This window comes from Staurois parvus, unplaced genomic scaffold (assembly GCF_062004578.1).
Source record: "Staurois parvus isolate SC_StPar_1 unplaced genomic scaffold, SC_StPar_1.0 ptg000262l, whole genome shotgun sequence".
NCBI lineage: Eukaryota > Metazoa > Chordata > Amphibia > Anura > Ranidae > Staurois > Staurois parvus.
In genome coordinates, this window is record NW_028318058.1 from 315,996 (window position 1) to 342,790 (window position 26,795).

At 41.1% G+C, this 26,795-nt stretch overlaps 1 protein-coding gene across 2 annotated transcripts in view; it reads left to right on the plus strand.

The window, feature by feature from the left end:
- The window catches only part of LOC149459338 (septin-10-like), a 101,411-nt gene that overhangs the window by 50,703 nt on the left and 23,913 nt on the right, over positions 1–26,795 (plus strand). For both annotated transcript variants that reach the window (XM_089681229.1, XM_089681230.1), the window contains exons 4-8: positions 4,032–4,227; positions 5,965–6,151; positions 7,289–7,450; positions 9,437–9,533; positions 16,907–17,075. In XM_089681229.1, the coding sequence (XP_089537355.1) occupies positions 4,032–4,227; positions 5,965–6,151; positions 7,289–7,450; positions 9,437–9,533; positions 16,907–17,075 (811 nt within the window). The remainder of the gene's footprint in view (positions 1–4,031; positions 4,228–5,964; positions 6,152–7,288; positions 7,451–9,436; positions 9,534–16,906; positions 17,076–26,795) is intronic.

A 26,795-nucleotide genomic window follows, 5' to 3' on the forward strand; every position in this document is an offset into this window, starting at 1 on the left:
AAAGGGTTTTATATATAAACTTTAGCTCTCAACTATCTGAGGACAAAAAGTGTGTATGGATAGGGCAATCCACACAGCAATACAAATATTCTTTAGCTAGTCTATACTAGAAGCCTAAATGTGTGTGTATTGTGCATATGTATATAAAGCTGGCCGTACACTGATCAAAATACGGCCAGTCAAGCTGGCTGGATTTTGGTTAGTGTGTGTGCTCCCACACTTCTTGTTTAAGTCTAGGTTCACATCTATGCAGGTTGCGTTTTTATGTATTTCTGCATTGCGTTTTGCATTTTGGGGCAGCACAGTGGCTAAATGGTTAGCACTTCCGCCTGGCAGTACTAGGGTTGCTGGTTCAAATCCCAACCACGGCACCACCTGCCTGGAGTTTGCATGTTCTCCCTTGCCCTGCGTGGGTTTCCTCCGGGTACTCCGGTTTCCTCCCACACTCCAAAGACATGCTGGCAGGTTAATTGGATCCTGTCTAAATTGTCCCTAGTATGTGTATGTATGAATGTAAGTTAGGGACCTTAGATTGTACGCCCCTTGAGGGTTAGGGACTGATGTGAATGTACAATATGTAAAGCACTGTGTAAATTGACGGCGCTATAGAGGTACCTGAAATAAATAAATATGTAGAAACCATTTATCTGCCTGCTAAAGCATGTTTAATTCTATTTTGCTTGTGTTCTTTTTCTTCACCTTTCTTTTGTTATACTTCTGCTTTAATTTTATCCATTAAAAGATAACACTGCTTCAGGTGATCCAACTATCTGCCTCATTAAGCCTCCATGTTGGGTACACGCCTCACCTCGCCATCACTGTATCACCGCAGAAAAGAATTGTTTGCACACCGCTATAAAACTGCTATAATTATTCCATCATCGTGAAAATGAGGACAACACACAACACAAGAAAGCTGCTGTTAACACATTTCACACATAATTGTGCTTATTCCTAACAAAGTTATAGCCGCTCTATAGTGGTGTGCAGACGATTCTTTTTTTCAGTACTTTAATGGTACATTAAAGAATCTCTGTGGTTTTGTTTGCCCTGTGTGTCTCTTTCTACTTCCTCTTCTGCATTTTCTATTCTAATCCTAGTTCTGCTAATCGGGGGCTTTTGTATAGGTATAATGAGTGTAACATTGAGCCTCTCTGTATGCCATGAATGGATGACTTTATTGCAGGGACATTTCAGCCAAAATTTGGTGAACATGTATCTGCACTGTACAAATGGAACGGTCACTTGGTTGATTTCACGATTTGATACTTCACTCACATCAAGTAATTGCTGGAGGTTACATTGGATGTTGGCCAATTAGAATTGGCTGACATCCCACAACATAATTTGACTACCCAACCCCTTTTCCTGCAGATTCATGGCAGCTACAATTCATCCTTTCAATTAGTGCTAGTGATTTTCCAGAACATGTGCAGAGCTCTTGCCAACATCTGTAATATTGTGTGGATCCAGTAATATCTAGTAGTATATCCTCTTGAGCAGTGGTAGGATCAATACTTACAGAATGAGTGGAATGTGCATGTGTGAGTAATTCCTTAATCACTTGCCCTTCAGAGGATTTACCCCGCCCTTCCTGACAACCATTTTTTGCGATACGGCGCTGCGTTACTTTAGATGACAATTGCGCAGTCGTGCAACTCTGTACATGAAGTTTATGTCATTTTTTTCCCCACAAATAGAGCTTTATTTTGGTTGTATTTGATCACCTGTGCATTTTAATTTTTTGTGCTATAAACAAAAAGAGACAAACAGTTTTGAAAAAAAAACATATTTTTTAGTTTTTGCTATAAAACATATTCAATAAAAAAATTTAAAAAATCTAATTTTGTCATAAATTTAGGCCAAAATGTATTCTGCTATATGTCTTTGCTAAAAGAAAATCCCAATGCATGTAATTTAACTGGTTTACGTGACATTTCTAGCATCTACAAATGGTGGTGTGCATATACTGGAATTTTTTTTGTTCTCTTGTTTTTTTATACTAGTAATGGCGGCGATCAGCGACGTATAGCAGGACTGCGGGACTGCAGCAGGCATTCTGACACTGGAGGGAACTAACTGCCACTGACATCCCAATGACACTAATATAGTGATCAGTGTTAATAAAAGGCACTAACACTGTACTAATGACACTGGGCAGGAAGGGGTTAACATCTGGGGTGATCAAAGGGTTAACTGTGTGTTGTGTGTGTTTTACTAGGGAAACATGCTGCTGTGTATTTCTCTGCTTTGCCAAGAATTACACAGCAGCATGTTATTGCTGGCAGGAGAGAGACCTCTCTCCCCTGTCACTGTTTATCGGCAATCGCTGGGTGCCAGTGGGGAATCTCTGGCCGGGACTCGGTGATTGACATCTGTAGCTGCCAGCGGTGGCACGGGTAGGGTGGTGCACGCATGCTCATGCACCCTACCTAGAGATGCAAAATCATTTATATACACGTGATTTTGCACAGCCCTGCCGCCCTGTAGCTGCATTTCTGCTATAGAGCGGCGGGAAAGCAGCTAAAAATGGAAAATTAACTTGCCAATCAATAGTGTAAAAAAAGCAGCTTTTACTGCAGTACCCATCCTGTCTCCAGCGCTTCCACCATAGAAACTCTGCACTGACACGTGTCAGGCCTCTTCGCGTGCCACCAGGGCTTCTTTATGGCAACTGGGGCTTACAGGAGAGTGCCACTACATGAGTACAATTCTCTGCAGCATTCAGAACTGCCAATGAATAGAAGAATGATGGCTTATTGGTATTTATTGTGTAGCCCTCAGTCCCCAGAAGTACTTGCTGGTGAACAGGCGACCTGAAATAATATGAGAAGTTTCTGTGGACTTCCCCTCAATGTCATGTGACATAGGGAAAACCAGAGAACACTTCTCCTCATGTTGGCCTGCAAGCTTTGTAAATATCAGAGAAAGTACTCTTTGCATCACAATGGTGCCAGAAACAATAATGAAATATTTATTTTTTGCTGGATGCTGTGATCAGATGGTAATCAGCAGCTCTTAATATCTGTGGGTCCTGACCTGATAGAGGGGTGAAAGGGGAACAGTGTCACTGACCACAAGCTTGTTCTGATGGAGGCCTGCAGGATATATGTATCTTTATCTTCTTTCATTTGCTGCCATTTCTATTAATTTCCATTGTTCTTTCTCCCCTACCTACTCAAACCTGTCTTGCACCACCTTCCACCTCTGCAGACTGGGATTGTTGCCTCTTCTATTCCTTTTCCCAATCTAGAACTACTGCTTCTTCCCCCTCTCTCCTACTCTCTATCTCAATCCACAATGCCTTTTTCCCTCCACCAAAACCCCAAGCCCATCCCATTGAGTTACTGTCCAGTACAGCTGAGGTTGCAGAGAAAGGTGCAGACATCAGAGGTCTGTTTAGACCTCCCAACATGGCAGTTAAAAATGAATTCTATAAATACATTAAATAAAATTCTAAAAATAAGAAAAATGAAGGACTCGTTCAACTGTGCTTTGCTCTCTGAAGAGCAGTCAGCATTTGGATCGATCTTCAGAGAGCATTTGTCAACTGGTGTAGAGGCATATTGCCTTTTTTATCCGTGCACTAACGCACCACAACAGTGTGTTTTGCCTGTGGTTGTGGGATGCTTACAGAGCATGAATGGGTCTTGTTTGATCAGTGTGTAATAAGTGTATAGCATCACAGTTGTGGCATTTTAGCAAAAATATAATTTGATATTTTAAGAGGAAGAAGGGCTGTCAAGTAGGCTGTACGGGGCCCTGTGAGTTCTAACAGCAGCCCTGGGTGGTAACAAGGGTACCCCTTTACCTCTTGAGATCCCCCAGATTGACCACTACTGCTCTACAAGATGCCATTTGCTTGCTACTAACTGTGTATAAAATACAGAATATTATGTGAGCTCACAATGGGTGTAGCAGACATGATTGGGGCATGTGGCCCTGGAGAACGTAGCACCCCATGTAAAAGGATATTGCAAAATGTTGGTGGTCATGTGTCCATGCTGAATTTGTTTGTTGTTACTTTGCAGGGGAAACTGGTATTGGAAAATCAACATTAATAAACACACTGTTTAATACCAACTTTGAAGAACACGAATCCACTCATTTTGAGCCATCAGTAAAGCTTAGATCGCAGACCTATGACCTCCAAGAAAGCAACGTGAGCTTGAAATTGACTATTGTGAATACAGTAGGATTTGGGGACCAGATAAACAAAGAAGACAGGTTTGTTTGACATTGGTCTGGCCATGTCGTTTCATGCCTTCAATTGTCACTACATGTCAGAAACATCTGTAATATGTTTTATGTAGGTAAATAGTTGCTACAACAACAGTTTTTTTGTTTTGTTTTGTTTTTTATTTTCTTTGGTAAGTACCAGTAAAATCATTCATGGCAGTCTGTTCGAAATCTGTCTTTGATACTATTGACATAAAACAGATTACTTCAGCTTTTCCTATGACACGTGCTGTTGGTAGCAATAATAAAGTTGCATAATATAGAAATGAGGATTGAGTGTGCAATGGGAGCACATAATGTACAAGTATATTTGCATGGCATACTTGTACATTATGGCATACTTACCTCTGATTTTGATGTGTGATAGCTTTGCACTTTCCTATGCCATTCCACAGCTGCCAGTGCCATCTTCACTGAAGCATCTTCTGCATGTAGGGTAGCACCATCCTGGTACTAGACTCCGCTCTTTTGCCAAGAGTACACACTTTGCATGCATAAGATTTCCCTGCATTTTTTTGTACTGGTGACCATAACAGAAGAGGAGGGAATTCTCTCTAATCGTGAAACAGATATTCCTGTTTCCTACTCTATAAAAAAGAAGACAGGCCTTGGTTTAGTATTCATATATTTGTGTGTTTATAGCTTACCATTTATATGTAATCAGTATTGATGGGCTGAATACCCCTTTGTTCGGTTTGCAATCGAACATTAGAGCCTACCGAAAGTTCAGCCGCAAACTTCGAACAGCGTCAATTTTTTACTGAGCGGTATCTTACCACATCTGAGTATGCGGTAAGATACCGCTCAGTTACTAAAATACGACATGAGTTATATTAAGTCATGCAGTATTTTAGCAGTGAAACATTCATTCATGTTTCAGCTGTCAGTGGGGTTCCCTGTTGACAGCAGAATGTCAAAAGAATTGTGACAATTGAAAAAAAAAACAAAAACAAAAAGGCATGGGGTCTCCCCTCCCATCCATACCAAGCCCTTTGGGTCTGGTATCGATTGAGGGAAACCCTCCATGCCAAAATGAAGACAAAAAAAAAATGGCGTGGCCCCCCCCCCAAAAAAAAAAACCCATACCAAACCCTTTTCTGAGCATGCAGCCCAGCAGGTCAGGAAAGCACCTTATCCCCATGTTGATGGGGACAAGGGCCTGTTCCCCACAACCCTGGCCACTGGTTATGTGGGTCTGCGGGTGGGGGGCTTATTGGAATCTTGTGGGGGTCTGCGTGTAGGTGGCTTATCGGAATCCCAGATCCCGCCCATGTGAATGATTATTTGGTACATGGTAAAATGGAGTGTAAAAAAAAAAAAAAAAACTGTCTTTATTAAAAATGACAATCCCCCGAAGTAGATTCAACACCACTACCGACCCAAAACCAGAAAAAAAACAAAACCCACTCCGCTTTTGACTCTGGCTCCCGACCGTCTTGACAGTTGCACCACAATGACTGTTCTTAAATAGGGTGATGATGTCACAAGGGGGCAGGGTCATCCCGCCCCCTTGTGACATTAGCATACCCTGTGATTGGCCACAGCATTGCACTGCGCAGGGCGTAGTACATTGTGAGGCGCGGGAGGCTAATAGCTCACCGAACGCCCGTACCATTCATGTGTTTAACAAACATGATTAATAAGCAGCACGATTCCCTAAACCATGCTTGTAATTGCTTCATTTTTCATATCCTTCATATTCATTCAATATTCATATTATTTCAGCTATATGCCAATTGTGGACTACATTGACACACAATTTGAAGCCTACTTGCAAGAAGAATTAAAGATTAAGCGTTTATTGTACAAATACCACGACACCCGTATTCATGCATGCCTTTACTTCATTGCTCCCACTGGACATTCACTTAGATCCCTTGATCTGATAACCATGAAGAAGTTAGACAGTAAGGTAATTTTACACTTTGTTGTCCTTTTTTTTTTTTTTTTTTTTTTTTTTTTTTTTTTAGCTTTATGTGTATGTATGTCTGTCCCTATGTGCATGCTTGTTTATTGGATACAAGTGGAGTTTTGTCATCAGATTTCAGCTTCATATTTTTTTGGGGGATTTGATTAAAATCGAACTAAAGCCTATCTCTGGAGAAAATTAAAATCCTCCCATGCAGTGGTGCTGCCCTGCACTGTAAAGGTTAAATGTTCATTTAGGTCTAGGGGACAGAGAAAAACACTTCTACTTACCTGATCCATGCTCCCCTACGGTCTGGCTTGTGAACTGTCCCACAGCATCCTCACTTGCAATGTACGACTGTGGGCTCTGCTATGTACTTGATGACATCACAGGGCATCTAACCACCAGAGCATAGGGGAGAATTAAAATCAATATGATATACTAACAATAAATACATTATTATAATTTTTATAATGTACTTAACCCTCAGTATTACTACCTCATTTCAGCTGCATCCCCTGTGATTGTAGTACTGGATTGTATAAACTTCCAGCCGGGGATCACATGACCAAAGGTTTTCAGAATATCCCATCATTTGTGATCCTGCACATGCGCTCCCCCTTCACTGGTACCCACAAGCTGACGTGAGGATGATCATGCGCCCAGTTAAATAAAACCTCTCCAAGACATGCCCATACCCTTACATCTGACACACCCAGGGGCAGACTGACCATTTGGAAACTCGGGCACTGCCCGGGGTCAGTAGGGGGCCCCATGAGATGCCTCTGGTACTTTTTTTCATAGGCTTTTTTGAGTTTGGGCAAGGACACGGGCTCCATGATCCCCTATTGCCCGGGGGCCCCATGAGTTGTCAGTCCGCCCCTGAACACACCCATACATCACATGGCAGATAAGCCCATATTCTGCCTCCTAGACACCCTTCTGCTACATCTATGCCACTGTCAATCAGTTTTCATGGAAGGCGGAACAGAGACAGGCTGTATATCACGAAATATGTACTTTTTCCAAATAAATTTTTATTTCAATTCAGTTTAAGAAACAATTTTTGATGTTTCAGATCTGTACTCCTCAACTGAATATCGGTGTCTTCATAAATTGCCTATCCTGTTTCTTTCCTAGGTGAACATTATTCCTGTGATAGCAAAAGCAGACGTGATCGCAAAGTCAGAGTTGCATAAGTTCAAAACAAAACTGATGAGTGAATTGGTCAGCAATGGAGTCCAAATCTACCAGTTTCCAACAGACGACGAGACCATTAGTAAACTGAATTCCTCCATGAATGTAAGCTTTCTGCACCACATTTACACTCATTACAGCTGTTACATAATGTTATTTTTTTTTGTAATAAATATGAGTTACTCCAAACTAGTGTGGTGTGTGCTGCTTTATGCAGAACACAACTTTGCTGCAGTTGTAAGTCAAATACCAAATCCTCCAAGCAATCATACCTACAAAATGTTTGGACCCCTGAAAATTAAATATGTTACGTTAAACTAGTTATGTATGTAACTATAGAAAAGCATTTATAAACTTTAATTTTCGTCTCTGGTATATATAGTCACATGAAAAATGTGCAGAAAAGAGACTGCACTGAAAGAGTCTCAAATGAGGACAACTACGGCTAGTCTTCAGTGCAGTCTCTTTCCTGCACAATTTTTGTTTGTATTATTTAGTGGTTAGTCCCTGAGGACACCACCCGATATGTGGATGAGTCGGCTAGATTTTCTATTGTATTAGGAGAGGTTCCTGTGATTGTTTTTATTTTTTTACTATATATATATTCATATCCTTACAAATCTTGCCATTGAAGATTAAAAATTGGTCTGAATATACATCTCTATCATGAGTACAAGATCTTGCACCGTTGTCATTTCAATGTATTAAATGCAATAAACCTTCACACAAATGCACAATAAATATTCATTCCTAATGCAGTTTGTATGCATCTGTCCCACCGCCTGTTCCTCTGATCTTGATTGTCTTGCAGAGTTTGCAAAGTATACAACCTCTGTACATTTTACAGCCTCTTCTGATACAAAGTGTCTCAATATTTGTTTAGATAAAAAGATTTATAATTTGACACTCTTTGCAGAGGACTGTGTTTACAGATATTCTGCTGGATACATTGTTTCTGCATCGGATTATAGCCTTATTTTATCGTTAACATACTGTTCTCTGAATAAGAGAACTATTGAAAAGCATTTAGTCTGTGAGAGTTTTATTATTGTTGGATACATTGTTTAGGCATTGGATTATAATCTTGTTATTTTAACATTGACACACTGTTCTCTGAATAACCGCATTAACTATTAAACTATGATTGGTTTATGAGAATTTTATTATTTGGTGTGTCAGATGCCTACGCCCTACTGTGCTCTCTGCTTCCTCCAATCACCCCCTACATCACTACAGGACAGAAACCTTATAAGTAAGGCAAACCATAGATGATGATCTGCCATAGATGATGATGTGATTTTCTTCCCTGCAATCATGTAGTCTGTGTTCATGGGGGAATCCCTCCTGCAACACTTTTGTGTTCTGCCAACAGGGAGCTTTTCCTGCTAGAACACAATGATTATTGCTGGCAGATATAGCCGCAGGCAGTAATTGCATGCAAAAAATCCGACAGCCTTGTACCGAAATCACTGGATGGATTGACTCTTAGCCAGTCCCTGCTGAACCAGTCAAGATTTGATCCATCTATGGCCAGTTTAAATCATCAGTCGATCCGATGCTGCATCTGTCCCCCGTGGTTTCTGCACTGTTGATTGCTCAGTTCTCAGCATTCTGTGAGTAGAGAGCCAGGGACTGTCAGTCTCTTCGCTCTCTGCTTTGCCCTTCCAGCACTCACTGGAGCTCTGGGCTGTGGAGGGGGGAGTAGATCACTGAAAGTCAGGGGCTGATCCAAGCTTCTAGGTGTATCCCGACCATATGGTCAGGGTCTTTTCAGAGCCTGCACTGGCTCTGTGACGTCGGCCAACAGCAGGCGTCAGTCAGCTATTGGCTGAAAACAAATCACAGGAGTAGCCAAAATAGCTTTGGCTATACTTCTCCTTTTAACATCAACCTTTTTCTTCTCCCTTATCCTAATACCATAAATTCACACATTACCCAAATCCTAAAACTGTACATGTCACCTAACCCTTTTTGTCTGAATGCTAATAGTAAACAAAGCTGTAATTATTTTGTTGTGAACAGAAAACAGAGTTTTTTTTTTTTTTTTTCAATATTATATAAAAATACACTTTTGTTAAACCTTTTTTGCAGGCACAGCTACCATTTGCAGTGGTAGGTAGTATGGAGGAGGTTAAGATTGGAAACAAGATGGTAAAGGCCCGGCAGTATCCTTGGGGGATTGTACAAGGTAAAATTGTTGTTGCTTTTGAAGTTCTTTGTTTAAACAGAAATGTTGAGTGTAGGAGCCTTCTTAACAGAAACAATGAAAAAAATATCTTCTAATTTTTCATCTTTTTTTACCTACTGCTGCATATTTACATATGTAGCATTTCATCTTCTAGTCTGTTGAGAGCAATATTGTAGAGTTAATTTTACATGCAACATGCTAAGACCCTGTAAATTAAACCCTCTAAAACACAATGGTGTTGATTTACTAAAAGCAAATAGGTTGTTTGCTTAGCAAAGTGAATTTTCATATTGCAAGGGAATTTTCCCTTTGCATAATGAAGAGATGATCCTAGGTTTTATTGGACCCAACATGCGTACGAGCTTGGCTGTCCTTTTTGTGGTCTGTACAGGCCGCTACTTCATTATTAAAGGCAAGTCTTTGGGAATGTAATAAATATATTTTGTGACTGCATGATGCCAATTCTGTAGTTTTTTTTTTTTTTTCAGCCATAATACTGCATGCTATAGACATGTAGTAAGAGGTAAATCACAAACCGTAGACATGTAACATTTTCACTTCCCTCAGCATGAAGCGTCCGTTTTACTTTTATCAATTCTGTGTGTTGAACACCCCTGTATACTATTAACAGTGCATGAGGATGTACAGTGGGTAAATAATTATTTTATCCCCTGCAGATTTTCTAAATTTGCCCACTAACAAAGAAATGAAGGGTCTATAGTTTTTATCATAGATGTATTTTAAATGATAGAGACAGAATATCCACCAAAAATACTGAAAAAAACCACGTGATACAAATGTTATGAATTGAGTTGCAGTTCAGTAAGTAAAATAATTATTTGATCCTCTACCAACCAACAATAATTCTGGCTCCCACAGACTGGCTATGTGCTCAGGTGGTACACAGATTAGTCTTGCCAATTTAAGAAGGTGCTCTGAATGACAACTCGTTATGTGTATAAAAGACACTTGTCCACAGAATCTTTCTTCCATTCAAACCTCCCCACCATGAGCAAATGACCAAAGAACTGTCAAAGGACATTGGGGACAAGATTATAGACCTGTACAAGGCTGGAATGGGCTAAGAGACCATCAGCAAGAAGATTGGAGAGAAGGAGACAACTGTTGGAGTGATTTTTCGCAAATGGAAGAAATACAAAATAACCATCAATCGCCCTCAGTCTGGAGCTCCATGCAAGATTTCACCTCCTGGGGTAAGGATAATCATGAGAAAAGTGAGGTATCAGTCCAGAACTACATGGGAGGAGCGTGTGAATGATTTCATGGCAGTTGGGACCACAATTGCCAAAAAAACCATTGGTAACATAGTACGCCACCATGAATTGAAATCCTGCAGCTCCCGCAAGGTCCCCCTCCTCAAGAAGGCACATGTTCAGCCTGAAGTTTGCCAATGAACATCTAAATGACTCAGAGAAGGACTGGGAGAAAGTGCTGTGGTCAGAGGAGACGAAAATTGAGCTCTTTGGCATTAACTCAACTCGCTATGTTTGGAGGAAGAAAAATGCTGACTATGACCCTAAGAACACCATCCCTACAGTCAAGCACGGAGGTAGAAACACTATGCTATGGGGCTGTTTCTCTGCTAAAGGTACAGGCCAACTATGTTGCATTAAGGGGCCAATGGATGGGGCCATGTATTGTAAAATCTTGGATGTGAACCTTCTTCCGCCAGCCACAACACTGAAGATGGGTTGTGGATGGGTCTTCCAGCATGACAATGACCCAACAAATACCACCAAAGCAACAAAGGAGTAGTTTAAGAAGAAGCACATTAAGGTCATGGAGTGGCCTAGCCAGTCTCCAGACCTTGATCCTATAGAAAATTTATGGAGAGAATTGAAACTTTGAGTTTCCTAGCGACAGCCAAGAAACCTTAAGAATTTAGAGAAGATCTGTAAACCAGAACCCCTCCTGAGATGTGTGTAAACCTGGTAACCAACTACAAGAAATGTTTACCTCTGTGCTTGCCAACAAGGGTTTCTCCACCAAGTACTAAGTCATGTTTTGTTTGGGGATAAAATACTTATTTTACTCACTGAACTGTATCTCAATTCATAACATTTGTATCATGTTCTTTTTCTAGATTTTTGGTTGATATTCTGTCTTTATCATTTAAAATACACATATGATAAAAAATCATAGACCCTTCATTTCTTTGCCAGTGGGCAAACCTACAAAATCTGCAGGGGATCAAATAATAATTTTCCCCACTGTTTTTTTTTTGTTTTTTTTTTTACATTGCATTTGAAAAGCCGCTGTGCAAATACCGTGTGGCATACCTACATTTTTTTTCTCTGGGAGCTCTATATATATATATATATATATATATATATATATATATATATATATATATATATATATATATTTGGGGGTTCTAAGTAATTTTCTAGCAAAAAAAACAAACAGATTTTTTACATGTATGACAGAAATGCCAGAATTGACTCTGTAGGCAAGTGGTTAAACCTGCAGGAGGACCATTTTTTTGTATTGTTTTCAGGAGACTTCACTACTATTTTGTAGAGCTCAAATGTAGAGCATGATCGAAAGGCCTATAGGATAGTGGAGCAAATACCATCTGAGTCAAGTCTTCAGATAAAGACATGCAGTCCACTCAAGTGAACAGGTGCAGAACTCCATGGAAAATGTTGAAAAAAATGAACTCCTAACTGTGGCTTTCATAATTCATGCATGAAAGAGTTAAAAATCAGCAGCTACAGTATTTGTAGCTGCTGACTTTTAATTTTTTGGGGGGCCACTAAAGATTCTCTTTAATTATATTCATCTTTATACTGCTTACGTTAGTAATACAATAGGAAGGTATATTATATTTACTTGTTTTAAACTGTATTTTTTTTTATATTTATTCAGTTTGTTTCAAATATTAAAACTGAAATAAACAGTGTTTTCAGTTTGTAGTGCTCAGATACAGTTAAGTTTCGCTTTAAGGCCACATGCACACTGGATGTTTGGCCAGCTCCTCTGAATGCCTTTTCTCCTGGCAGGCATGCACACTGGCTTAAACATTGCTGCTTCTACAGGAGTTTTGTGTTTTGCCTGTAGAAGCAGCTCAGTGTTATCCTACGTGCCCATGCACATTAGGACAATTAGAGGCATATTTTAAGCTCAACGTATAGGGGCCGGAAAAAAAAACCTACTGATTAGTGTTTTTTCTGGCAGAAAGCTCTAATCAAAAACGCAAAACTCCTGTGAACTTGCCTAAACTGTGTACAATAGTATGTGCTCAATATCGGTGTTGTTTTTTCCTGCCAAGCAAACTGGCTTTTTATTATTTTTTTTTAAGCCCAGTGTGCATGTTTTCAAATGCGATTAGTTGCCTTTAGTGGCGTAAAAAGTTTGGGCATTCATTAATTCCATTGGCTGGAATATTAATTTATTCTAACCATTGAAATGAATGAAAGCTCTAGCACTAAATGCGCCTAGCCTTTAGGTGCATTTACACACATTTACAGGTGTTTATGTGCGTCAAGTGTTTTTACTGTTCAAACCCTCCTCTCTTGAAACTCCAAGTGATGAGTGTTTATTTTTCTGCCTCTAAACTTTCATGTCTCTATACCCCTGTAAATGCCTGTGTGTGTATGTGGACACAAGGCTAACGTAGAGGAGCATTTAGAGGCAGAAAAAAATGACAAACGCCTTTAAAGCCCAGTGTGCAGGAGACAAAAAGTTCCCTGAAAACTGGAGTTCTACTTTAAAAAAAATTGCTCCACCCAGTGACTATAACTCATTTCCAAGTGGAGTATGCTGGGCTGAGTTACAAACTGGTTTCTTACATCTCTATGGTGTGGATTTTAGTGGAGAGAAATTTAAACAGCTGCCCAATGCCTGCTCGCTCTATGGTAAGTGTTCATCTAGACACTCATCAGAGGAAACCTGCCTGTTGCCTCCTTCCCTCTGCTCAGCTAGGCATTTCCCAGCTGAGCCTCCCTCTAGTTAGAGTCTGTACATTAGCTTTACCAAAGGAGTAAGGCCAGTGTGCAGATCTGCACCTGGTGCTGCTAATATCTGTGCCACAGTTTATATGATACAGAAACACAGCATTTCTACAACAATTCACAATTTGTGATTTGTCAATTTTTGGCCCAGGTGTCTCAAGCCTATTTCAACACGCTGTGTTGTTTATTTGCCACATGTCTGGTGCACTTCACATGTGAGCCAAAATACACTGCTCAAAAAGTAACACATTGAAAACACATCAGATCTCAATGGGGAAAAATATCATGCTCGATATCGATACTGGTATGGACTGGGTAATGTGTTAGGAACGTAAGGATGCCCTATCGTTTGATGGAAATGAAAATTATCAACCTACAGAGGACTGAATTCAATGACACCATGAAAATCAAAGTGCAAAAATTATGTAGCAGGCTTGTCCATTTTGCTGAAATTTAATTGCAGCAACTTAAAATGGTACTCATTAGTTTTTATGGCCCCCACCTGCTTGTATGCATGCCTGACAACGTCGGGGCATGCTCTAATGAGACGATGGATGGTGTCCTGAGGTATTTCCTCTCAGATCTAGACCAGGGCATCACTGAGCTCCTGGGCAGTCTGATGTGCTACCTGGGGGCGTCAGATGGACTGAAAACATGATATCCCAGAGGTGTTCTGTTAGATTTAGGTCAGGCGAGCATGGGGGCCATTCAATGGAATCATTACCCGATACCTAATGACAATCAGGGTGCCATTGACTAGCCTGTAGAGGTCTGTGCATCCCTCCATGGATATTCCTCCCTAAACCATCACTGACCCACCAACAAAACAGTCATGCTGAACGATGTTTCAGGCAGCTTAACATTCTTCACTGCTTCTCCAGACCCTTTCATGTCTGTCACATGTGCTTGGGGTGAACCTGCTCTCATCTGTGAAAAGCACAGGGTGCCAGTGGTGGACCTGCCAATTCTGGTGTTCAATGGCAAATGCCAATCAAGCTCTATGGTGCCTGGTTGTGAGCACAGGGCCCACTAGAGGACATTTCTGATGGTTTGGTCAGCTATTCCCACCAGTGGCCTGCTGGAGGTATTTTTGTAGGGCTCTGGCAGTGCTCACCCTGTTCCTCCTTGTACAAAGGAGCAGATACCGGTTCTGCTGATGGGTTAAGGACCTTCTACGGCCCTGTCCAGCTCTCCTAGAGTAACTGCCTGTCTCCTGGAATCTCCGTCATGCTCTTGAGACTGTGCTAGGAGACACAGCAAACCTTCCGGCAATGGCATGTATTGATGTGCCACCCTGGAGGAGTTGGACTGCCTGTGCAACCTCCGTAGGGTCCAGGTATTGCCTCATGCTACCAGTAGTGACATTGACCCTAGCCAAATGCAACACTAGTAAAAAACAGTCAGTAAAGATGAGTAGAGAAACAATTTCAATGGCCTCCACCTGTAAAACCATTCCTATTTTGGGGGTTGTGTAATTTTTACCCATCTAGTGCACCTGTTAGTTCATTAACACCAAAGCCGTTTAAACTGATTAACATCCCCCTCTGCTACTTAACTGACCAGATCAATATCCTAGGAGTATAATTGACTTGATACTATACTCTGGTTGAAAAGTGTTCCTTTAATTTTTTGAGCAGTGTATGTTGTTGAAAACAATGGTTCATTAGGCCCAATGTATGATATGAATGGATGTATGGTTTTCTTTTTTTTATAAGGGGGAAATTAGGTTGACTGTCTTTAATCATCATTTTGACAAGAACCAAGTTGCATGCTTTTTGGGGTATGGCTCCAGCCTCTTGCTCAGATTATCCCTCCGTTTCTTTCCTTGCATTATAAAGGTTCCAACCATGTACAGCCATATCCTTAGATTTACTCATTCTCTCTGTGTGCTTGTATTAAAGTGTTACTAAACCCAGGACCCTGCATTAACTATATCTGGTCTCCCACAGTACACAGAACATGGAAATGCAATTAGTTTAGAAAATATAAACTGCTAAACATCTTTTTTTCATCAGCAGTTAGAGCAGGTTGTGTGCTTTCTATCAGTGTCCAGCAGAGCATTGGTTAAAGCTTGTAGGAGGTGTTTTCATTCTCCGCTGATTGTCCTATGAGACTGCATAACCCCTGACCCTCTGTCTGGTCGATGATTGGCCCTGTGCTGATCACATGCACTCTCCCAAGACAAAAAAAAAAAAACTCTCTAGCAATACACACCGAACTGAGCACGTGCAGCTTGCCCCCAAGGCTCTGTTCTATCAGCAGATGGATTGGGGACAGTAGAAGAATGGAAGGATCAGAGAAGACAGGATCAAACATCCTTTTTACTCAATGTGGAGTATTAACCCCTTAGGTTCCACAATGAGTATAACCAGGGCTGTGGATAAGGGGGCACCACCAGTCCTCCTGTACAGGGCCCAGGCAGCTCGGTAAATTGGATGTGGGCAGGGAGGGTGATCAGCATGGCAGGTGGGCAATTATTGGAACTGATCCCCTGTATGGCTCTCTCTGCAGCAGCTGAAAGCTGGCTTCTCCTTCCACTGGCTTTCAACTGCTTCAGAGAGACCCATACAGAGGATCGGTTCCAGTAATTCCCCTCCACTGCACCCATCACCCTCCCTGCGCACCATATATTTTCGCCTGATTCCTAGGCCTCCCTTTGTGCCCCCAGTGCTGCTTGCTTCCCTCTCTTTTCCATCGACAGCTACAAGCACACAAAAGGATTCTTCAGGATGGAGAGTGGGGGAAGAGTCCCATAAATATGTCATATTTACCAGCCTCTTCTCTAATTGGGCACAATGAGTGATTTGTACTGATCTCTCACTGTGTTCATTCATAACTGAAGCATGGTAAACTGTTTTTTTTTTTTTCTTTCTTTTTTTTTGGGGGGGGGCAGGGTGGGGCCTGTCAGGTTGGCTGTATGGGGCTCCATGGTTTCTAACCGCAGCCCTGAGTATAACAGTCATGCTTTACTGTGTATACAGAAACATGGTACAGAAAAGGGCACTGCTCACAAGATCAAGATGTCCTCCTGGTATCATGGTATGCTGCAGACGAATCCCAAGAGCTAGAATGGTCATCCCTAAATAAAAGCAAATACTAGATGATATTAAATAAAAGCAAGGTTATGCTGTGTGAATATGATGGTTCAGTTGAATGCAAAGGTGCTGGCACAACTACAAGTTGGACAAGCATTTCTCTAAATGAAAGTGCTCATTACTGTAGTGCAGCCCTAAACAGTCCTCTCTTCCTCCAGCCTTGCAGTGGGATGTTGATACAGGGCTGCAGGTCAAGAAACCCTTGGTGCCAGGGATGATTACATTTTGTTGCATGTTTTCTTGGGAATTCCTAAGATTGTTGATGCATATATGCTTCATCACCCATCTGTTCTTTTCCAAATAGTGGAAAATGAGAATCACTGTGATTTTGTGAAGCTACGTGAGATGCTAATTTGCACTAACATGGAGGACCTAAGGGAACAGACACACAATAGACATTATGAACTTTACCGACGCTGCAAGTTAGAGGAAATGGGATTTCAAGACCTGGGTCCTGGAGATAAGCCCGTAAGGTAGGTTGATGTCTCTTTCATACAGTTATGTGATCTGTTGGGAGTAATATTATTGTACTGTGGTTAGCAATTCTAACTTCAGACCAAGGACCATGCAGCACTGGCATCCCCAAATGTAATCCTGATGAGGACACATATCTGCATGGAGTTTGCATATTTTCCCTGTGTTTGTGCGGAATTCCTCCATGTATTCTGGCTTCCTCTCCTGCTCCAAAGACATGTTGGTAGGTTAAATGGCTCCTGTTTAAAACTGGTCCTAGTATATATCTGCATGCTTGTAAGATACAGGACCTTACATTGTAAGCTCTTTGAGGTCGGGGACTGATGTGCATGGACTGACTCATGTGATTTACTGTGTGTTGCTGTATAAATACCTGCCATAAATAAATGTTTACTGTCTGAAACATGTTTTCAGCAGAGATTTCTCTTACCTGTGTAATCTGCTAGCAATCTACGGTTTTAAATAATCGTTTAAATGCAAATAAAACTATTTTAGTTACTACTGTTGCTGTCACGTGCTGGAAAATGGGTTACCTGGGCACAGGGCCCATGGAAAGCATGCAGGAAAATGACCCGACCGTGTTTTGTGGCCTCACCCTGCACCTGTTGCTTGCACAGCTGTTTGGTACTGTGCTCCGCTGAGTCAGCTTTGCTAGGAATTTCAGTAAAGCTCACACAAAATGCTGATTGTTGTCTCAGGACTGGCACAAATGGAAATAATAAACTAGTGCTCTGGTACTACACTGTAACCTTCTGATTGACACTTTTCTCTAAGGGAAAGCTCATTTTATAGCCTAGGGTTTGCGGACTGGAAATCTCTTCATTCCTTTTTTTTTCTATGTAGTTGATACTAGTAAAAATGAAGGAATTGACACATAAATATTTGAATAAGTAGCTAAATCGGATGAAGTTGAATGGGCCCTACAGTCTTTTTAATCTTTCTTAGATATTATTATTATTATTATACAGGATTTATATTGCACCAACAGTTTGGACAGCGCTTTACAAAGTGCTATGTGTATGTAGTCCATTCAATATAAATCCTCTTATGGATTAGCAATTCTTAAAAGTGTTACTAAACCCACAACAGTAAAATCAGTCTGTATATGCAGTAAAGCATGCTAGTTATACTCACCGTGGAACCTAAGGGGTTAATCTTCTGCACTGTGTAAAAAGGCTGTTTGATCCTGTTTTCTCTGCCCCTCCTCTTGTTCAAATGTCCACCTGATAAGACAGACTGAACCCATAGTCACATGCTCAGTTTAGTGTGTATTGCTAGAGGTTTTTTTTTTCTTGGGAGAGTGTATGTGATCAGCACAGGGCCAACCAGCACTGTCCAGACAGAGGTCAGGGGTTCTGCATGCTCCTAGAGCAAAAAGAAAACTCCTCCTTCAAGCTGTAACCAGTGTTCTACTGAAGTCACAAGACTGTTCTAACTGATGAGAAAAGGTATTTAGCAGTTTATATTTACTAAAATAATTTCATTTCTATGTTCTGTGTACTGTGGGAGACCAGATATAGTGATTGCAGGGTCCGGGGTTTAGTAACATTTTAACCTTTTTTTTAGTTGAGGCAGCCTTTGGGCTCATTTTACACCTGTGGGTTTGGGGTGGTAAAGACACCTCTGAGTTGTGTATTTACTGCCCCCTTAACTTGGAAATGCAACAGTCAGGGGTGCACACATTCTACAGCCACTAGTAGAAGCAAGCCCTTTAGGAGTATGCAAAATCTCAAGGCGCCCCAGTCTGAAATGTAGAAAAACATTAAATGGGTCTAATCAATGGGGAATATGAGCCTGTGATGATGCACACAACCTCATTTATGAAGGTGACTTTACATCAAAAGCTCCTCCATCATGTTGGAGTCTTCCTTACAAGTCAGAGTCCTTGCTTCACATCAGATTCACCCATCACTGAGTCTTCTCATCACATCAGGGTCCCTCGTTACAGAGCTGCTACCCAAAAAACACACAGTTCCCTCTTCACATGGGAGCCCTACCTTTTGCCTCAAACAGCATGGCAGGGGGTGGGAGGTAGAGACGGTCTGAATGAACCAGACTTCTTTCCTCTCCTGAAAACTGGGGATGCTCCTCTATGCTGTCTGCCCTGGATCAGTGTCATGAGTTGCCAACACTATAGCAATGAATGCAAATGGGTCCTGTGCGGTGGAACCCAAATGGCACCCCAGTTGAGCAAAGCTTGTTTCTGTGTATGGTTTGGTTTGAAATCCTAGAACATGGGACATCAATATTTGCTCATGACATATGCAGACTGTGCTTTGATGATCATCCCGTCCACCAGACTTCTAGGAGTCTGAGTTTTTATGACTGAAAATAATAGACTGCGGTCTTTTGGCATAAAAACCTAAAATGCTTTTGGTAGCAGAGACCAAGCATCTTTTGCCTAGGCCTGGCAACATAAGAGAACTCATCAGTGTTTTGTTTTTTTTTTACTTTATTCATGCTAAGCAAGAGACATTTCTTAAAGCGATACTAAAAGGCTCACTTTTTTTTTTTTTTTAAATAACAAACATGTTATACTTACCTGCTGTGTGCAGTGGTTATCCACCGATGCTCCAGGCACCTCCTTTCTGTCGGGTGCCCCCATAGCAAGTAGCTTGCTATGGGGGCACCAAAGCAGGCTGTTCCCAAGCCTCTGCTCTGTGTGTCCATTCACACACGGAGCCCCACTCTCTTCTCATTTGCTGATTGGCTGTGATTGACAGCAGCAGGAGACAATGGCTCCCGCTTCCTGTCTCAGCCAATGAGGAGGCAGAGACCCTGGACAGCCAAGGCTGTTGTTCACATCAGTGAATTGCGATGGGGCTCAGATAAGTAATGAAGGGGCTGGGGGCACTGCTGCACACAGAAGTTTTTTTTACCTTCATGCATAGAATGAGCCTTTACAACCACTTTAAGCCCCGTACACACGTTGAGAATATTGAACAAATTATGTGCCTTTTCTTTCTTTTTTTTTTTTTTTTTTTTTTTTTGCATGTTAGTCTCATATCGAATATAAAGAGGTTACCAAAGTTAGGAAAATTCTTGAAGACAGAATAAAAATTCGGAAGTGATGTATTGTATTTTCAGATAAAAACTGTACTGATTGAATGAAAATCGTATGATCTGGTATCGTACGAGAAACATTTTCATGCTTGTCCCTTAGAATCATTTCGGACGAAAACTGTGTACTAATGATCAGATTATTGTACGATCGTTTCAAAAGTAGTATTTTTCAGACGATTTTCTGATTGTATGTACTAGACTTTACTCAACATGATTTTTTGGTTTTATAATGTTTATTAGTTGTAAGTTGATTAATATAAAGTGTGAATTTTCATAATAGGTCCACCTTAAAGTGGTAGTAAAGTCTGTTTTTGTGCTTGTACCTACAAGTAAGCCTATAAAAAGGCTTACCTGTAGGTACTGTAAATATCTCCAAAATATGCAATGTTTTAAAAGATATTTACTTGTGTAGCAGCACCGGCACATGGAAGGAATCAGAGCTGTGTGCCGTAAAAAGTGACTCCCGCACACATGCGTGGGAGTGACATCATCGTAGTTCGACCATTCAAGCCGCTGGAGCTCACAAATCCGGAAGAAGGACCCAGAAGAAGTGACAGCTCCCTGCTGGAGGGCTTTGCTTTAACCTCCTCAACGGTCTGATTATTTCCGATTTTTTTTGTGCTGAAAGCGGTACCATTTTTTTGCATGGAAATATGTAGTTTTATATTGTTCGCTGTAATTTTTAGGAATAACTCACTGAAATCTGTCCGAACAAGAGTCTAGTAAACATCCCGGGTAGGATAAAATTTGAAACACGAAATCATAAATCATAATTTAATAAATAATCATAAAAAATAATATAAATTTAATTCAATAATGTAATCAAACCAAAAACACTGAAATTTGAAATACAGAGGCAAATTCGCACATCGCTGAGCAAAGTCGCAAAATCGTTTTCAGTGTCTGATGACAAATTTCCCCACGAATCATTATCACTCAATTCTGCAAGTGGTTCTAATTTACTATCGCTGTTCTCTAGCTGGTCTAAAACCGCTTTTGACATAAAGGGACGCTTTTTGGATGCCATGGACTTTTCTAAGTTTCCAGGCAGAAAGAACAGTCAAAATGCAGGCAGGGCACAGGACAAAGCAGTAGGGACAAAATGTATGTGAAATGTTTTGAAACAGCAATGTTTTACTATGTAATAATCATTTTTAAAAAAATGACATTTTTTTAAAATTTAAAATTTGCCACCGGTTCCGGCGCCCGTACATCCCGACGTCACAGGGACCGGAACACGGAAACCGGATGCCGGCATCGGCCGGAGGAGATAGCCGATGACGCTGCAGGGTACACATCGTGGGAGCGAAGGACAAGGTAAGTGCTGCAGGGACTCCTTGAGCAACGCCGCATGGTAAGCCCGAGTGTAGCTCGGGGTTACCGCTCTTGATACTCAAATATTACCCCGGGCTACACTCGGGAATACCGATAAGGAGGTTAAGGTAAGTTTCACATAATGTGCTAGTATGTGATGCATACTAGCACATTATGACATTGCTGTTCAGGGCAAAAGTTTTGTTTTTGTTTTTTCTTTTTTGTACTAGTGGGTTTACTACCACTTTAAATATCAAGAGTTAGATATGTCTTTGTGTTTAGCACCAGACAGGAATCTGGACATGCATTTTACTGGTTGTGTGATAAAAATGGATGGCCAGGCTTTCTGTTTCCAATTAGGATATGTTGTGTAGGGGGTTGTACTGCTGTTTCAATCAGGCATGTTAAGTTTGTCTGTTGGTTTATAGTTTGACCATTTAAGCTAAGGTACGACATGTTTTGTAGAGCTGTTAATGGCACTCCATTCCTGTGTCACAAACATATGTTCCACATATACATTCACTGGCTTTGCCCTGGAGCTTCGGCTCCTGTACTTAAAGAGGCCTAATTCACAACATATTTTTGGCTTGGAGTCACATATTCAGGCTGAACAATGTTCTGATAAATAATAAACCTGGCTTTTAAATAAAACATAATGACTTCTTTTGTGTTTTTGTAAAGGAGAATTGTCTGCCTAAGGGTGGCTTTTGATTCCATAGTTTGTAAAATGTGCAGTACATTGTCACAAATAGTAAAGAAGCTAATATATTTATGGTCAGGCAGGGTGTCCATAACGTTCTGTTCTGTATTCTGGACCATCAGGAGCTGTGTGATATGTATTTTTTTTTTTTACATGTTATGTATTTCTTGCCTCTGTAAATGCTTTCCTTCAAATTGCATATTATTGAGCATGGATGGTCGTTATGTGGTGGCATAAGTAATGCAGTATAAATTTAAAAACCCAGCAGCAGAGAAAACTAAATTTACATACTATTATAAGAGACCATTTAGGTAAACCTCCATGGCTGGATCAAGAAAATGCAGAAATAAGTTTGTGAAATAGTAACAATGGCATGCTTCCCATTTATTTAAATATGTTAGGAGATTGGATAGTGGGGAAAAAAGGCAACAGGAGAGGAATTTGTGATCTTATTAGATATCAAGTGGGTGAAAGAAAGTAGGCAGGATATAGGGAAGGATGGTTTGGATATATAAGTGGTTTGGAAGTCGGAAGGTTTGGAGGGCTGAAAATGAATAAAACAGGCGGTGCCAAGGGTTTAAGAGGACCTAAGAGGGAGGGCAACTCCCAACTGTGTTAAGGTCGGCCAAAAAAAAGTTTAAATTGCTCTGAGTATTTATATATAATCCAAGCTGAACAGATTTCTGGAAATCTGTTTTTATCTCGTTCAGTGGCCATTAGTTGTTACATGTGCATATTATCATCCAATAACCTCAGCCACTCAACCAGAGTGGGTTCTGAGAAGACTTGGGGTTCTATTTTTGAGTTCTCATGCACACTTGACGTTTTTACAGCTGCTGTTTTTGGCTTTTGGCATTTTTTTCTACCCCCCAGCATGTTTTCCTAGGTGGCCATGCACACAGACTGTAACCAACGTTTTTTGTCTGGAAAAAAAAAACTAGTGGGTTTTTAAAGGAGTTTTTTAGCTGTTAAAACACGGTGAAATGGCGCAAACCGGCGTTATTGGATGGTTTTTTTGACCCAAAAAAAAATTGGGGGGTGTAAAAAAAAACTGCTAAAAAATGCAAATGTGGAAAAACGCTGCTAATCGTGGCTAAACGCTAAGAAAATCTAACAAAATCATGTTTTTAATGTGACTTTACACAGTTAACGTTACCAGCGTTATCAAACCGTGAAGTGTGCATGAGGGCTTAAAAATCTGCTCTGTGGATGCCTTAGCATTTTCACAGTCATCACAAGCAATCCCTGTATTGAGTCTTATTGTTTATTTCCTATGATAATCAGATCAATCTAGTGGCCATAATGCAGTATTTTATGGAAATACCCCAGCCAGGAATATACTGCATTATGGCCACTAGATAGAGCTGATTGTCATAGGAAATAATTAGGGGGATAATTTGCAAAGGCTGTGCAAATTGTGTGAGCATTTTTCTTTTTTTATCAATAGACCCCCACAGTACCTATTGCCTGATAGGCTGATAAAATGAATAATTTCAGGATGGAACCTTTGGCTTCTGGTAATTCTTTGAGTGATTTTGGACTACAAAACTTGGTTTGGTGTATGTATATGTTTGAAACCAATTTTGTCTTTATGCTATATAATGGTTTTAATAAGCTTCTAGTATTATGCATTGTTATTTAGCATTGAAATTATATCACTCACTGTCTTTGTGGTGACTGGGCTACATTGCTTGCTATTATTTGTTGTTTTGCTTCATGAACTAGATTAATTTAGAATTCGGAAATCGGTTACAGCTTATTTTAAGGTGGACCAAGAAATCTTTAAATGGTGCAAGTCAGGGGTGCTCAACCTGTGGCCCACGGAGCCCTCTAATGTGGCTTCTACCTCAAACCTGGGAAGCACATGCCCAGGGTCAGTAACCCCAATGATCTCAATATAGGCTTGCTAACATGCCATTCCAGAGCATCAGAGTGCAGTGAGCTAGACTCGGAGGAGGTAGGTCGCTGTGGAGGGAACTGGAGCCGCATAAATCGATGTTTCCTCTGTAGCTCCGGCTCCTGTCCCAGGTGGAGTGATACCAAGTGCACTTTACCTGCGACCTTTTTAGCAGCCTGGAGACAGAGAGCGATGCCTCTGGAAGAGGGGGGAAAAAAGGTCAGAGTATTAAACATCACATACACTGTGCTTTTGCAATGGCATATTAGCACATATAAAATGGTTACAACTGTTAGGCTGCTTTCACACTGATCCATGGGTGCAGTACAGTGCACCTTCCACTTTCCTGTGGGTTGGCTGCACTGAGCCATAGACTTGTATTATATCCTGTAGGTTTGGTGTGCTTTCAGAAAGTGCACCACACCCGCAAGGTATAATAAGTCTATGGCAAAGCGCAGGAAAGCTGCCGGTGCACTGTTCTGCACTTGGGGTGTGGGTAAACTGCAGTATATCAGTGTGAAAGGAGCATTCTAGGGGGCTCAGGATAGTAAGGGTTTATTTACATTAGTAAGGGTTCGTTTACATTTGTGGTTTGGGGATGGTAAAACCCCACAGCTGAGACTTGTATTTATTACACACCCCCAACCATTGGTGTAGCATCAGGGGTTGCAGTGGCGATCCTATTCCATGCTCCAGGGGGCCCATGCAGTCTCCTTGTCGCATTCTGTTCTACACTGGGACAGGAGGAGGGGTATTGGGGACGGCACATACAGGGATGTACAGTCATGGCCGAAATTGTTGGCACCCTTGATATTTCTCCAGGAAATCATGTATTTCTCACGAAACGTATTGCATTAACACATGTTTTGCTATACACATGTTTATTCCCTTTGTGTGTATTGGGACAAAACAAAAAAAGGGAGGAAAGAAAGCAAATTCGACATAATGTCACACAAACCTCCAAAAATGGGCTGGACAAAAGTATTGGCACCCTTTCACAACTGCGGATAAATAAGAATGTTACAAGCATGTGATGCTCCTGTAAACTCACCTGGGGCAAGTAACAGGTGTGGGCAATATAGAAATCACACCTGAAAGCAGATAAAAAGGAGAGACGTTCACTTAACCTTTGCATTGTGTGTCTGTCTGTGCCACACTAAGCATGGACAACAGAAAGAGGAGACGAGAACTGTCTGAGGACCTGAGAACCAAAATTGTGGCAAAATATCAACAATCTCAAGGTTACAAGTCCATCTCCAGAGAACTAGATTTGCCTTTGTCCACAGTGCGCAACATTATCAAGAAGTTTGCAACCCATGGCACTGTAGCTAATCTCCCTGGTCGTGGACGGATGAGGAAAATTGATGAAAGATTGCAACGCAGAATAGTCCGGATGGTGGATAAGCAGCCCCAAACATGTTCCAAAGACATTCAAGCTGTCCTGCAGGCTCAGGGAGCATCAGTGTCAGCGCGAACTATCCGTCGACATTTAAATGAAATGAAACGCTATGGCAGGAGACCCAGGAGGACCCCACTGCTGACACAGAGACATAAAAAAGCAAGACTACAGTTTGCCAAAATGTACTTGAGTAAGCCAAAAGCCTTCTGGGAAAACGTCTTGTGGACAGATGAGACCAAGATAGAGCTTTTCGGTAAAGCACATCATTCTACTGTTTACCGAAAACGGAATGAGGCCTACAAAGAACAAAACACAGTACCTACGGTAAAATATGGTGGAGGTTCAATGATGTTTTGGGGTTGTTTTGCTGCCTCTGGCACTGGGTGCCTTGACTGTGTGCAAGGCATCATGAAATCTGAGGATTACCAAAGGATTTTGGGTCGCACTGTAGGGCCCAGTGTCAGAAAGCTGGGTTTGCGTCCAAGATCCTGGGTCTTCCAGCAGGACAATGACCCCAAACATACGTCAAAAAGCACTCAGAAATGGATGGCAAAGAAGCGCTGGAGAGTTCTGAAGTGGCCAGCAATGAGCCCAGATCTAAATCCCATTGAACACCTGTGGAGAGATCTTAAAATTGCTGTTGGGAAAAGGTGTCCTTCCAATAAGAGAGACCTGGAGCTGTTTGCAAAGGAAGAGTGGTCCAAAATTCCGGGTGAGAGGTGTCAGAAGCTTATTGATGGTTATAGGAAGCGACTGATTTCAGTTATGTTTTCCAAAGGGTGTGCAACCAAATATTAAGTTAAGGGTGCCAATACTTTTGTCCAGCCCATTTTTGGGGTTTTGTGTGACATTATGTCATATTTGCTTTTCTGCCTCTGTTTTATATTTGTTCCAATACATACAAAGGGAATAAACATGTGTATAGCAAAACATGTGTTAATGCAATACCTTTTTTGTGTGAAATACTTGATTTTCAGGAAAAATATCAAGGGTGCCAACAATTTCGGCCATGACTGTATGTAGCTTTCTTCAACCGTTGAAAGCTGGCTTCTTTTCCTCTCCCTCCCACCAGCATTTAGGGACTTCAGGAGGAAAATGTTAACTAGAAAAGCTACAATTTCTGGGGAAATTGTGTGAAGTGTTCTTGCCTCCACCAATAGTCTACAACTGGAGTGGGCAGAGTAACTGGGTGGAGTGGCTTGAGTAACTGTGAAAAGGTTGGACTGGGCAGAGTAACTTTATGGAGTGGGCAGTGTAACTGTGTGGAGTGTTTGGAGTGAGTAAAGATAGAAAACATTACACTAACCAATTGATCAAATTTAAAAAGTGCACATGGCAAGCTTGAT